This window comes from Vidua chalybeata, chromosome 16 (assembly GCF_026979565.1).
Source record: "Vidua chalybeata isolate OUT-0048 chromosome 16, bVidCha1 merged haplotype, whole genome shotgun sequence".
In the NCBI taxonomy this organism is placed as follows: Eukaryota; Metazoa; Chordata; class Aves; order Passeriformes; family Viduidae; genus Vidua; species Vidua chalybeata.
In genome coordinates this window covers 11,735,865-11,749,997 of record NC_071545.1, presented here as the reverse complement: position 1 = coordinate 11,749,997, position 14,133 = coordinate 11,735,865, and the positions used below count along the sequence as shown (strand labels likewise).

Here is a 14,133-nt window from a genome sequence, read left to right as displayed (position 1 = left end):
TTTCAAGGGGGGCATGTTATGAAAGGAGAGGATAAATGTCTGAAAGACCTGTAAGAGTCAAAGCACTGCAGCTTCATGGCAGGGCTTTATAGAAAGGCCAGATAGATGAGGGAAAAGAGTAAACAACCTACAGAATAAAAAGATTAGTGCAGTGTGGGTTAACAGCAGCCCTAGCAGGGAGGTAGCAGCAGTCTCCAGGTGTGCAAGGCTTTCCTCACACAGGGATCCTGCTGCTGTGTCTGCAGCAATGGTGATCCCTGCACTGCAGCTGGAATGTGCTGGCAGCCAGGAAGAGGAGCTGGGAGCTCTGCTTGACCTTGGCAAGGGAGACAGGGCCCTTCCCAGCTGGTCAGAAGCACCAGCAGCTGCCCAAGGAAAACTGGGATCCACAGCTGACACTGGAGCATCCTCCTACCAGCCAGAGTAAGCCCTGTTGCAAACTTTGGAGTTGAATGTCTTCCCTTGAAAGATAAACACGAGAGTGAAGAGTGCCCTGACCTGTCTGGAGGAGTCCTGAAGTGCAAATAGCAGGAGAAGGTAACAAGCTGAGTGCAAAAGCAGGTTTGTAAATGCCAGTGAGTGCTGGGGAAAATATATCTAATGAGCTGGTGTTGCTGCTGTCTTCCTTCTCCCTCTGTTTGACATCTCCAAGATGCTGCTTGTGTCCTTCAGGTCTTACCTGAATTTCTCTCGATCAAGGCTGATGGTAGGATTCTTCTTTTGGCCTGAGCTGCCTGCTTGGCAATTAAGGGAGATTTGTCTCAGCCTGGCTATGGAAATGGGGTCACAGAGCCCTGTTGCTGTGGGGCTGCAGGGCAGTGCTGCCCTCCCAGGTGTTCCTGGGGTCCCTGAAGTGAGGCTTGGGCAGTAGGAGAACGTGCATCACCTGCTCAGTGTGTGGCCAAGGGTTGGGAGACCACATAGTTCTGACTATGGAGACTGCAAACAGCTGGGAAGGGGACCTGAGTTTCCATGTCTGACTCTTCCCAGCTCCCTGGAGTGAGCTCTTGGACCAGGGCAGAGCTCTGGGAGTTCCTCCCACCCCTTCTTGGCCTGGGAGGGACATACACATGTGATCTCCTCTCTCTGCAACTTGTACTTACACTGTGGAACAGTGACTCTCTCCTAACCAGATGCACAGCTGTGGTCGAATTGGTTTCTCAGAGTAGCTATGAGGAACCACCGCACTCTGCTTTTTTTTTATCTCTGGGAGGAAAATCCCAGAAGAGCATCTTGGACCACAATGATAGAAGCTGCTATTTTGTGAAAGCCCACGGATTTGTCCATGCTCTCCAGCACTCTTCCAGCAACCAGAGATGCTGGAAGATTCTCACATGTCCTGCCCTAGCATGGCCCAGTTATGGAGCTGTTGTCCTTGAATTTGTCAAACCCATTTTTGATGCCTTTGTGTGTCTGTTGCCAGGCTCTGGGCCAGTGAGTTTCAGCAGTTCACTGCCTGATGAAAAGCTTCACATTATGAGAATAGAGAGTATTTTCAATAAAAGATGTTTGAGAGTGGATCTTCTGGGGTCTCTTACCAGCAATGACCAGCAATGCAGGATGAAGTCGCTCAGTCCCTGCTCTGGTTTGCATGGAAAAAAACTCCGCATAAAGTTCTATCACGTCTTTAATGGAAATGAAATTATAAAATTGGGATAATACCTACCTCATGCTGCTCTTGAGGGTTAATTAATGTTTACAAAATCACTTTAGGTCCTGCGATTTAATTGAAGGAAAAATATTACCATATAAAATAGCTTTTTATGCAGGCACTGCTATAGGGTTTCAGCTGGGCAGAGTGCCGTGGCAGCCAGCGTTAGCACATGTTTTACTGCATTTATGGTTGTGAGGCTTCCTGTAGTTTATATGAAAATTGTCTCTCTGAAATCACAAATGAAACATCAGTGTTTTCCTCTCTCTTTGAAAGAATATTAATTTGCCATCTTAGGGCTTGACTGACTATTTAAGCTGCTGTAAATACAACTCTCCTTTGAGAAAAAAGGAATGGAATATCTGTTCCCTTGCTTGGGATGAGCTGATACAATTTGCTAATGACTCCACCTTTGGATGCCATGGATGTTGCTGGCTCATATAAGCGATAAATCAGGCTGGCACGGGGTGTCCTGCTGTAGTTGAAGGGTGTGTTTGGGTGTTCATTATAATCTCCTGCTATCAAGAGATTTTAAATACAGCTATAAAACTTCATTTCTGGAGTTAAATTTGACTGTGGAAGCATCAGCCAGGGAATGAGTTCTGTTAAGTGCGTGTTTCAGTGGGTTTTTCTGGTTTGCTTACTTTTTGTTTGTTTGTTGTTTCATTGCTTTGTTGCAACCCTTGTTTCAGGGTTTTTTTAAAGATAGAATAGCAAGTGAAGGAGAAACAATACTGGGTTTGGCTGCCTTCAACTATTGTAATAAAACCTTGTCACTGCATAAATGTCACCTCATTTCTGCTGTAACATTTTTTTATTTCACAGAGTGGTACAGGTCGGGTGAACTTGGAGGTTGGATTGGTTACTCAATGTGCTTTTGTTTTTGTTTTTTTTTTTTCCTGCCACCCAGGGTGACTACGACCCCAGCAGAACCAAAGTTCTCCATTTCAGCATGAACCCGATGAGTTTGGCCAAGCAGCAGCGCAAGGAGGAGCAGCAGCAGCTGCAGGAGGAGTGTGAAAGGCTGCGGGAGCTCGTGCGGGTGCTCAAAGGAGGCGGCTCCATCTCTGGGACTCTGGAAGGAGTTGGGGGTTTTCAGTCCCCACAAGAAGTTGCAGGTAGGCTGCTGGCTTCTGGTCCTGGGGATGCATTTATTCATCCGTGTTGCCAGAGGAACTGAGTGCAGAAGCAGATGGAGGCATTGCAGACAGTGTGCTTGATGGAGTGGTTATGTGGAAAATGAAAAAAGCTGGGTTGATGCAGGAGAGAGTGGATGTGTGGTGGCAATCCTGGGGCAGGGTGGTAGAGGGTGGGTGGTAAGGCTAAATAATAATAATTCATATCATTTACTCATGATGAGTGAAATACCAATACAACAGCCTTCATAGGCTGGTGCTGGCGACAGAGTGAAAGGAAATATTTCCTTCCTTTCAGGGCTGGTTTAGCCCTTGAGGTAGTACAGACAGCAGGAAATAACTTTCATAGCTGCAGGGAAGCAAGTGGTTGAAATCTTTTCAGACCTGACTTAAAACAAATTAATATTGTTTATCAGTGTATATGTGCCCCATTAATCACAGCTACATTCAATACTCCATGAAAGCAGGGTACATCTTTCACTGAGCTAAATACATTTCATAGAATCTGTGGCACTCCAGTACAGTCTGTCTTCCTTTCACATACCTGAGTGAGACTTTTTAGTGCAGCAACCCCAAAAATCAGCACCTCCAGACATACTCTCAAACTCTGAAAATCAAGGTAAGGATATCGATAAAGCTTAACCCATCACCTGTAACACTGTGAGGGACCAGGCAGAATCAACTTATGCTGAAAAGCCCAGAAAAAGTTACAGCTGTAACTCTCTCATGGCCTCAAAACAATTTGTTAGAGAAGAGAAAAATGAAAGAGGACTGAAGGTCTGTGTGGAGCAAACCTGGTGTGTCCCAACTGCACGTACATGGTCAATGTCTGGAGGTCAGGATCCTCTCTCAGATGAGACTGAAAGAGCAGAGCTTTTCCCAAAGGTCACAAGTGCTGGAAGCTTCAGACCCACAAAAGGACAGAGCCCTGGTTTAAAGAAAATGCACAAAAGACAACATCTTTCTCTGTTATGAAACTGAAATTATCAGAAAGTAGCCTGTCTGTTTTCCTATCACTCAAACAATGGCACTTCATTACTGCTGAGAATGTGTTTGTTCCAGCATCTCATAGTGGATTATAGTGCTGTATAGCCTTAAAAATGTGATGGTGAGAAGTGCAGATGGGGTGGTTTATAACGTGACGAGCTCACTGCATGTTACAAGTAAGTGACAGTTCTGTCACTCCTCTTAGTGGATGCTGTAACAGATGCACAAGCATGAAACACTTGGCAAACATTTAAAAAGACTATTGTCTGTAGGAGCTTCCAGTCTCAGACCCCCAGTGGGCAGTTCTTGGGGATAGCTCTTGCATTGCAATTTGAATTTGAAATGCACTGTGGTTTAGGTGTTTAAATTGCAGTAGATGCAGCTGCCCAGTGCCCTTGTCTGTCCTTATGCCCCGAGTACCAGGCACATCTGCTGCTGCAGGTCCAGGGGCTGACAGTGCCCAGGGAGGGCAGGGGCAGAGAGGCTGCAGAGGTGGGGTCAGCCCCGTGTCTCTGTCACTGATGGATGAACCTCTGGGGTATCATCTGCAGTAATTAGACCATCTCTTCTGGGGGAATGTGTTCCTCACGTGTGCCTCCTGTCATGTGTTAGAATTATTATTCTGCTGCCTTTCCGTGCAGCTGCTTTTAGCTGTTTGTGAGGTGCCTCTGTGCTGGGATGTTACCAGGTTTGTTGCTAGCTCAGAAGGGATACATTTTTAAAGCTGTTTTCTCTTCTGCCTTTGATTCCAACAGGAAAACAAACAGCTCACTGGGTTTCAGGGTATTTCCAACCTCATGTATGTGATGCTGTGATGCTTTTTTTTTTTCCTTTACCCCAGTCCCAAGCTACATCATTCTGACTTCTGGTAACCAGCTCAGATGGAAGAGAGCATCAGGTTCAGAACTTAGAAGGGTGGGAAGTACTTCAGTGTCATTTACCAAAGTCACAGGAGGGCCCTTTGGATTCTCAGAGTGCCTATAAGTGCATCTGGAAGTGGTTCTTGTAAACAAAATGGGAAAAAGCTGTTGAAGGCTGGAGCAGCCCTGGGGATGACTCTCTTTGAGGACAGGGTGAAGGTATAGGAAGCCAGGTTATGTGGAAAGATCTTGGGCAGTTTTTCTTGTAGTTCATGTGCTTGTGTGCATCACTGTCATGCACAGGGCACGTTGTCATAAATGCACCTAAGCTCTTGTTTCTGCTGTGGGAGCGTTCAGCAGCAAAGTCAGATGCAAGTGTTGGGATGTGAAGAGATGCTGAGGGTGTTACAGTGCTGACCACAAGGTTACTGGGTTATTCTGAGCTGGCTTTAAATTAGCCAGGTGAATGCCAGATTTGGTCTCCTTGCTGGAGCAGGGAGAGCTCCCAGTGAGTTTGGGGGCAGCTGATCAAGTGTGCTGTGCAGGCTGCATCCATTTCTGCATTGACTCCATCCTGCATCCGCAGTGTGGATACAGCAGCTGTTCAGCAGTGGCTCACCAACACGGATTCGTGTGGCCAGAAAACTCACACTGTCTCCCTCTGGGTAAGACATGGAAGATCCAGCTTTTGCTGTTTTCTTAGCTCAGCCCACAGGAACAGCTGCCACATGCCTTCTGCTTCAGTGTATTTTCAAGGTGTGAAGTGGGGAGCATGTGGCAGAAACTCCCTCTGCTTTGTTTGTCACTGTCCAATTGGCTACCCCAGGGAGGGAGGTTTGTTGTGCATGATAAGGGAGCGGATTTCTGTGAGCTTTGTGAAGCTGTTTCTGTACAAAAATAACAAGAATTGGAGCTTTTCTTGCACCCCTCTCTGTCAGCTGCAGTCCCCATCTGTTTATCTTGCTCATTCGTGTGATACACACAAGAGGCAAATTCACTTCTCTGAGCTTTTGAGGTGGGAGGTCCCTGGTGTCAGAGCAGAATGGGGTGAAAAGAGAGCAAGGACAGAGTAGGAAGGGTCTGGATAAAAGCTGGAAAGACAACAAAGGTCATATGTAAGTTTGCATTTTGCCTTTAGACAGATAGAAGTAAATGTAAGATTTTATTGTCCTGTTTTGCCATGTAACCTGACTGGCTGCTTGGTGAGGTGAGGGATTTGGGTGGCCTCCAGCCAGCCAGGTTTGATGCATCCAGCAAGCTTATGTGGTATGCAACAGCTATGCTTATGGTTCACAGAATTATAATTATACCAACCAAAAAAAGGCATTAAGGACAATGATGTTGATGGTTTTGATAATAAATGTATTGGCCATTGTTAAATCCCTTCATTGGACTGGAGTGCAGCACATTTCTTCTGATTGTATTTCCAACTCCTGCATAGGTAATAAGAAAATTATTACTGTGGACGTTAAAGCTCATTAAATGTGACTCTATTAAAAATCAAGGTTATGCTGGACTTTAAATCTCTTTGAGCATAACTGCTGGAAGCTGCAGCACAGCCTGGCAACTTGCCACGTGGTTCAGTGGCCCTTTCCTCTCATTTATGCCATAACAGTCTCTGTTCAGATGGGGACCTATGGAGAGCTCTAACAACTTCCTGTCCTTTTCCAAAATACAGGTTGCCAGTGCAGGCTCCTGGGGTGTTGGGGGGCAGGGCTGTGGGTGCTGTGCTCAGGGTGTGGGCTGGAGCTCTGTGAGTGCTGTGTTCTCTGCTGGGCTGTGTAAGAGCAGGGAGCACCAAGGTCAGACAGCCATCTGGGGAGAGGCTCCGAGTCCTCCTGCCTCGAAAACAGGGATGCAGATTGTGACAGCTTTGGAGAGGTGGCACAGGGCATCGCTGCACAGATATGAAATCTGTTCCAGTTCTGCATTTCCCTTTCCCATGCTCTTCACACCTTCCCTCCACTGCCCCTTCTGTATTTCAGTCTGCATCTTCTACTTTTTTCTTCCATCTCCATTGCTTTTCCTATTTTTTCCCCCATTTCTCTCCAGGCGATTTCTGTTTAGATCTTTCTTTTTTTGCCCTGTGGGATCTTGATAGACCTCTTGATTTCTGACACTGCTAGAGATGGATTTGGGTCTTAGTTGCAAACAAGTATGTAGGTGGCAGCTAACGGGGAGCTGGAGAAGTAATGATTTGTAATAAAGCATAGGTAGAAATGAGAGAGAATGGTTCAGGTGCTCCTTATCTCCATTTGTGTTCCTATCTTAAAGGTAATGTGTCTGAAGGTAGGAATGGATGATCCATGGGAGCTGGTTCCTGACTAAAAGAATGCAGTAATGCGAATTTTCCGTGAGCTCTCATGATTTATTGCTGTCCTGTAGCTACACCAGAGTGTTCCTTTCTTCATGCAGCTTCTCCCTGTGAGAAAGAGGAAAAGTGCTTTTAATATTCTTTCTGGTGAGAGAGAGGCTGGCACCCCTACCAGGAAGGAAGATGGGGAAATCAAGTCTGATTTCAACCATCTGTGGAGAACTTTGGAACTATTTTCCTGATCATAATCCCACCAGTAAAAAAAACTGTTCGTCTGTCTCAATGGTTTCAGTGTCCTTTTCCCCTTGATAGGGAAAAAGTGGGAAAAGGGGGTCTTTGCTGGAGGACTGGGGAATCTCACTCTGAGGTAGGTGTTTGGCCCTAACACAGATGCGACACCTGGCATTCAGCAGGGGCTGTCCCCAGCATCACAGCCATGCCAGGGCCTTGTAAAATTTATTTAATTTGATTTAAATTGGCTAATGAATTCATATTAAAATAATCTAATCTTGTTGAAATGACAAGCCAGAGATGGTAAAATTTGTCATTGTCTCAGTGTGCTTGTGCTTCCGATGAATGTGTTTCTGAGTACAGAAGGTGACAAAAAAGGAGCAGATGGAATTTAGAAGTTGCTGTTCTCCATCCACAGTTGTCTGAGCTGTTGGTGCTTGGAAGCCTTGGTGCTTCCTGCCATCTGTGTAGGGAATCCACACATGATGAGGGCTGCACCTGTGAATGAGACCCAAGTCCACCTGATGGAGGATCCTTCCATGACCTCAGCTGCTGGTGGTGCACATGTGGAAGTGCAGCCTCCGTCCCTCACTTTGTGCCAGTGCTCCCAGCATCCCACTGGTCAAATGGGCTTGGGCCAGCTGAGTGCACAGAGGGCAGCTCTCCTTCAGTCTCATCCTGAAGCACAGGAAGGATTCATTAGGTGACCCTTCTGTCACTTATGTTCAACCTGCCAGTTCCCCTTCACTCGTACTGAAGGAATTGGCTTTGTTCTAAAGAGACACAAAGGTCCAGGGCATTTGCTGCCTTTAAATGTTAAGGGACTTCTGTTAAAAGCAGGATGTTAGCCTTTGTGCCCTGCCTGTATCTCAGTAAATTGCTTTCTGCATATCCCAATTTCATCTGAAGTTAATAAAGAGCTTGACTTTGCCTCTGGTGCTTTGCTGTGCACTGGTGAAGGTCTGTCCTCTTTCACTCCAGAGATGGCCACATATCCTTGATGGGGGAAGAAATCATCCCCTACTGCTACCTGCATCCGAGATGTTGCATAGCATCAGTGTGCAAACCACAAAAGGCATGGAAAGCAGCACAAGGGATGAGAGTTATTAACAGCAGTCCTGACCCACTGAGAGCTGCCTGCCCTCTCGTGCTGACTCCATGGGGCAATCCTTCTGGCTCTCAGCTAATTCTCATTATTATTGTTTTTATGGTGCTACTTTCTCTTCTGCAAGACATTTAGACCAGTCTGGGACCTGAATGGTATATTAAGACTGGGAATAAGATGATAGTTTAAATAGAGCTTACTTTGATTCCCTTCATTATTACCCATATCCCTTTGTCTCAGCCCAGCACTAGAGATAGCCAGGTGGTGCTGCTAAATATACCTGTTTTCATAAATAATTCTAGCTGAGTTGTGATTTCCTGTACTTCATATTGACGGGGTTACAGTGGTCAGGGGAGAGTCCCTAAATGGTATCAATGGATTTGGGCAGTGCAGCTGTAAGGGGAAAATACCTTGAAGCTTTTGTGTGTTCTGATTCAGCAACAGTGCCTTTGATGGTAAATGTTCTGCACTACTGAAGTCACTGCAGGCACCTATAAAGGTCCTGGTTTGAATGAAAGTCCAGTATCTCAAAAGGACTGGAAGAAATGTTTTCTGGTCTTTAAAAAAATTGCTTTAATCCCATATAGTATTCATCATCCAGAAAGATTCCCAAAGTTTTTTTTTTGGTTTTTTTTTTTGGGTTTGTTTTTTTTTTTTTTTTTTTTGTTTTTTTTTTTTGTGATAACACAGATATGAAGTCATGCAGCACTGAGGATATTGCAAACAGTGTGCCCTGCCTGTGGCAAGATGCCATGAGTCTGTTGAACAAGCAGAGACTTGCCCTGAGCTCGGTGTAATCTGTGTGCTGCAAGGGGGCCAAAGGTTGCTGACCCAACAAACCCCCAGGGATGCCTGAAGCTGGCAGCTTCTTGTGAAACAGGGATGGGAGGTGCCACTGAGACATTGTTAGAACTTTCAGGCTCTGTCTGCTGTCCAGGGAGCCAGAGGTTTGTAATAAATTCTGTAAAGTAGTTCTGTTGTAGCTGGTAAATGTGTAAAACTTGGTGTCAGTCAAAGGTTACTCTCCAAACTATACTTAGCCTTCACAAAGAGCAAAAAAAGCTGCAGGATTTCTTCCTGTCCTCCTTTTCTACCAATTTCACATGTGAAGCTCTCGGAGAACTCAATATTTCTGTTTTTCTGAGAGGCAGCCTTTGAGCCTACATAATACTTCCATACAGCTCCAACAAGGCCTACAAGAGTTTTTTTTAAAGCATCTTCTACCCTCTTGCTAGGCGCTGTGTAGAAATGGACTGCAAAATATTTTAGTAGAAGCTTTGGTCCATAAAAAACCCATTTTTGGCAAAGAAAAAATAGTAAAATAAGTTGTGAGAGAGAAGGAAATGGAAAAGAAAATAAAAATGTATATGTGATGAGTAGCACCAAATTTAAACACAACTGTGACAACATCTGCAATGGTTTCTGTAGCTATATGAGGAAGGAAGCTCCCAAGGGAAGATTCTCTGGGCTTATTGATTCTGATTTGAGTCTGGGTGTAATGGAAATAAGTAGCACTGCAAGAAAATACAGCTGAGGAGAGGGCTGCTGGTTTCCTGGGAAAATGCATTTTCCTTACTCGGTCCTGACACAGTAAAGGTGTGGTGCTACATCTGGGGAAGAAGAGGCTGCCTTTGCTGAGCTAGGTGGGAAGGTTAGAGGTAGCTGAAACTATACAGATAGGCAGAGAGCAAGGTTAGAGGTAACTTCAGGAAGCAGATAAATCAAGAGAAAATGTGTAGAGAAACCTGGACAAGGAGTATTCTGTTTCCTTCTGTATGTGGCTGTAAAGGAAAAACTGGTAATAGAAACAGTAATTTTGAGCCTGATTACTTGGGATTCCAGTTCCCAGTCCATCAGTAGCTGAGTGAAATACAAAGTGAGCATGTGGAAGAGTTGTTCTCACTACAAGAAGCAGGTGTTCTACTCAGGGGACATTCAGAGGTTTTGCAAGGAGAAAAGTCAATGCACTGCAGAAGGATGTGAAACCCTTCTCTCTGTGTTTTAAATCCTTCCCACCCCCACAGTCCTTGTAAAAGATCCCCAGATTTGTACTGTACAGAAACTGCCACACGAAAGGTAACACCCTTTGTGGCCACAGTCCTTCTACATCCCTCAGGTTCTTCAATATCCCTCTGTGCTGATGGTTTCTTCGTCAACCAGAGTCAAGCCAGCAGCTTGTTGAGCTTTGTTTATGGTAAACTTTGGCATTTGTGTTTTGGGATATTTGAGTTGAGCTCTCATTGCTTGGTTGTGGCCTGCTTGGTGGCTGGGATGCTCCTGCTAGATCTCTCCAGTCCTGAAGGGGAGGAAATGCAGTATTATCTGCAGCTGCCCTTTGGCTCCTGTGGGGCTGTGCTGTGAGCTGCCTCTGACAGCACTTTGCATCATGGAACAGCTTTTGATTAGGCCTGATGTGCCACAAGGCCTCTGGATGTACACAATTGAAAATGCTCTTTCATTCATCAGCAGGATTGAGAAGAAAGGCTTGTGCTGATGTCTCAAATTCAGGCCGACACAATTTCCCTGACATCAGAAAAACCAGCCTGCCAGCGTGGCAGAGCGCTCCGGCAGCAGAGAGCCTCAGATCTCTGCTCTGCATCTTGTCAATGCATTGTTTCTCCTGGAAATTAAAGCCTGATGCCTCTGTGAGCCAGTAGAGTGGTAGAAATCCAGTGGAGGAGCTTTGCAAGGGGTGTCAAGGACACAGGCAAGTCTTAAAAAGCCTTGTGCTGGCAAGGCAAATGTCCCCTTGCTTTGGGGTTGTTTATTGGATTCAGGAAAGATTACAAGAACGGGAAAATACTGAACTTATTTACCCTTTCCCACTCCATACTATCCAACATGGTTTTCCTGTTGTGATCAGCTCATAATAGGAAAAAAATGACTGAGTTTGCTGCTTTTGTCTGGAGTCCTCGTATCAATTTACAGGTGGCCAGGAGCTGACATCTGACTGTCTTCACAGGATAAATCAGGGCTCCTTAACACTGAATCCCAAATGAGGTGGGGTGAATGTGTGGAGACTGAGAAATAAAGTTTGTCTCCTTGTACCACATTTTAAAGGGGCAACATGCAACTAAAATTTGGAAGCCAAAGGATAACTTTTGGCGTGGACTGTTTTCCTGGTTCATCTCCCTGTCTGTGGGAAGCTGTTTTTTCTGAGAAATACTGTTGTGCAGTTGAATTTCCAGTTTTTCTTTTCACTTACACTGATTATTTAGGAGCTCTAAATGGAGTAAAATAAGGTTCAATATTTTAGAGCGGCGGCTGTATTTAAGAACTTTATATTTGATGAGTAAGTTGATGACATTGCATTATGTGAATTTGATGTGCAAAGTTGTCACTAGAGTGTAAACACAGTGACAGCAGGACCAGCAATTCCCAGCCTAATCAAGTAAGCAGAGTCACACATTCTTTGAGCTATAGTGTAATAGAGACTGATTTACATATTAAAATGAGAGAAGCTACACAGATCCAACAATTAAGTTGATATTTTAATTGCCTAAAAGTCAGGAAATTCAAAGTTATGTTGCCTGCATCAGTTAATTTGTCACCCACATCTATTTGTGGTATTTCCAATGACTTTATTTGGTACAAAACTACTGTGGATTTAAATACATTAAATGTTAGCTGTGGATGAAAGGAGAGCTTTGGATTTGCTGGTTTTGAAAGCAGACTAAGAGAATTGAGGATTCAATTCTTGGTCTGTTTAAAAGTAGTACAAACAAATTTCAGGTAATTTCTTTCTTAATATTCTGGTAGACATGTTGGGAGGGAGGGAGAGGGAGCTATATTCAAATGCAATGAAAAAAATTCTCATTGATCTCAATAGACCTTGAATTGTATCCTTAACTTCTTGTTTTCTTTGTAAGGAATAAGCTTTATTTAATTGCAAATTCACACAAATGCACTAGTAGCACTAAGAATTACATCAATATATGGATTCTGTCCTTGATGTTTATGCTGGTTTCACAGGGCTGATCTTGCATTCAGATAAGCTCTCAGTATACAGCTCCCTTATCTCCCCATGCTGATGTTCTGATATATGAATGCTTGTTCCCTGCACTCACAAAAAGCTATTCACATGCCAAGTCTGACGATTTTTTTATAATCCTTCTTTGAATTAGACTATAAAAAGAATGTGTTTGAAAAGGTTAACTAATGGATACATTTTTCTCCCTGATGAGGAAAAGAAAAATGGTGAAGTGCTGAAAAATGGTCAAGCAGAGTTTTGATCGCGCTTTTCTAATCAAATACATTCTAGGTAGTGAACAAGTAGGAGAAATGTTAATCCATAGTGGATTTATTTGGAATGGAGAACATCTATTTGGAAAGCAATCAGCATACAAAAGCAGACACTTGTAATTACTTTGCTGTCTTAATCATGGCACTGACATCAGTACCACGATGTGGTAGAGTTGTGACATCCTTCAGAATGTGGTGCTGACATAAGGATGCCAGCAGGAAGGGAGAAAAGCCTGTCTTAGCATCTTCACCCCTATCGACCTGGCTTGCTACCACCCAGGTGTTAGGCCAGTAAGTAGATGCAGTGCTCTCTGTGCTGCTGGCTGTGGCCTGGGTACCTCATGCTGCCGGTGCAGTTTTGTACCAGGGAGGCAAAGGCATTGTTAAAACATTGCAAGTCCTAAAATGCAGGAAACTCATGTCTGCCCATCAGGGATTTCTGAGCATCTGGGAGCAACCCATTCTTCACAGAAAACTGAAGCTATTAGGTGTGCTTTGTGTGTCACATGCATCTTCCCTCGCTATTGCAGTGTTTCCATGTTTTCTCCATTACAGTGCCAGCTTGTCTGGCATCTCCACTTAAACAGGAGCAAGTCAATCCAGCTTCCATTAGGGAACAGCATATTCATTCTTACATACAGCCAGCTCCAGCTCAATGGATGAAAATCAAACAGATGAAAAGCTGGAGATGAGATCAGATTCACAAATTGCCTTTTCACTCTCTGGCTCTCTGAGTGTGTTTCTGTCTCTGTTGAATAGGATTGTCTCGATGGGTCCTCTTGGAGGACTGTGGCATGGTGGGTTCTTGGGTGGGTATGCAATGTTGTAAAGTTACCTTCTGCCATGATCAGACACCATCACAGGTGTGCAGCAAAAGTACCTAAATTAAATAGATCAGAGGCTTCTGTAAGGAAGGGCCGGAAGCAGCAGCAGCAGCACCTTTGCTGGAGACTGCGGATGTGTCATCAGAAATCTCTCCACTGGTGGCATCAAAGCGTCCGTGCAGATCTGAGAGATTCAGCAAAGGCTTTCTGAATAGGCTGGTAATGACGACGGCGTGTGATTCCCCTTTTAGACTGCCATGCTGCGATGCCTTCCCTGAAAGGAGGCAGGATTTGGACGGGGGGAAGTTTCTGTCTTGTTTTAGAAAAGCGATAAAAATAAATCCCGAGTTAGAGCCGGAGATGTTGGAGCCGCGAAGCAGATGTGGGCTAAAGGCGTTTCCATCGTCAGCCACCATGGGGAGGAACTCCAGGTCAGGTTGTTTCCACCATGAGTCCCTTCCTCGCTACGTGGGCAGGATGCTGATGCCTTTGCAAGCTCCCTGCAGGACGTGTTTGGACTCCCATGGTGCTACAAGGAGTAGCAGAGATTACTCTTTGCTCCCATTTCAAAGCACTTCTTTTTACTACAGGATCCTTCACATTTTACAATGAAAAGCCCCAGGAAAGAGGAGGGGAGCATTACCCTGTGCTTTTATTCCAAAGTCCCTAGGAAGTTTTTGGTGAAGAGAGAAATTTTGAGCAGAATGTTCCCACATATGCAAAGGCTTCATCTGCAAGGTGATGTCCTAAGCCAAATGGAGAGGCTCTTGCAGCACTTGGGAA

At 44.8% G+C, this 14,133-nt stretch overlaps 1 protein-coding gene across 5 annotated transcripts in view; it reads left to right on the top strand.

Annotated features, from left to right (window-relative positions):
- The window catches only part of MAD1L1 (mitotic arrest deficient 1 like 1), a 352,882-nt gene that overhangs the window by 224,281 nt on the left and 114,468 nt on the right, over positions 1-14,133 (top strand). For all 5 annotated transcript variants that reach the window (XM_053957712.1, XM_053957708.1, XM_053957710.1 and 2 more), the window contains one exon: positions 2,562-2,769. In XM_053957712.1, the coding sequence (XP_053813687.1) occupies positions 2,562-2,769 (208 nt within the window). The remainder of the gene's footprint in view (positions 1-2,561; positions 2,770-14,133) is intronic.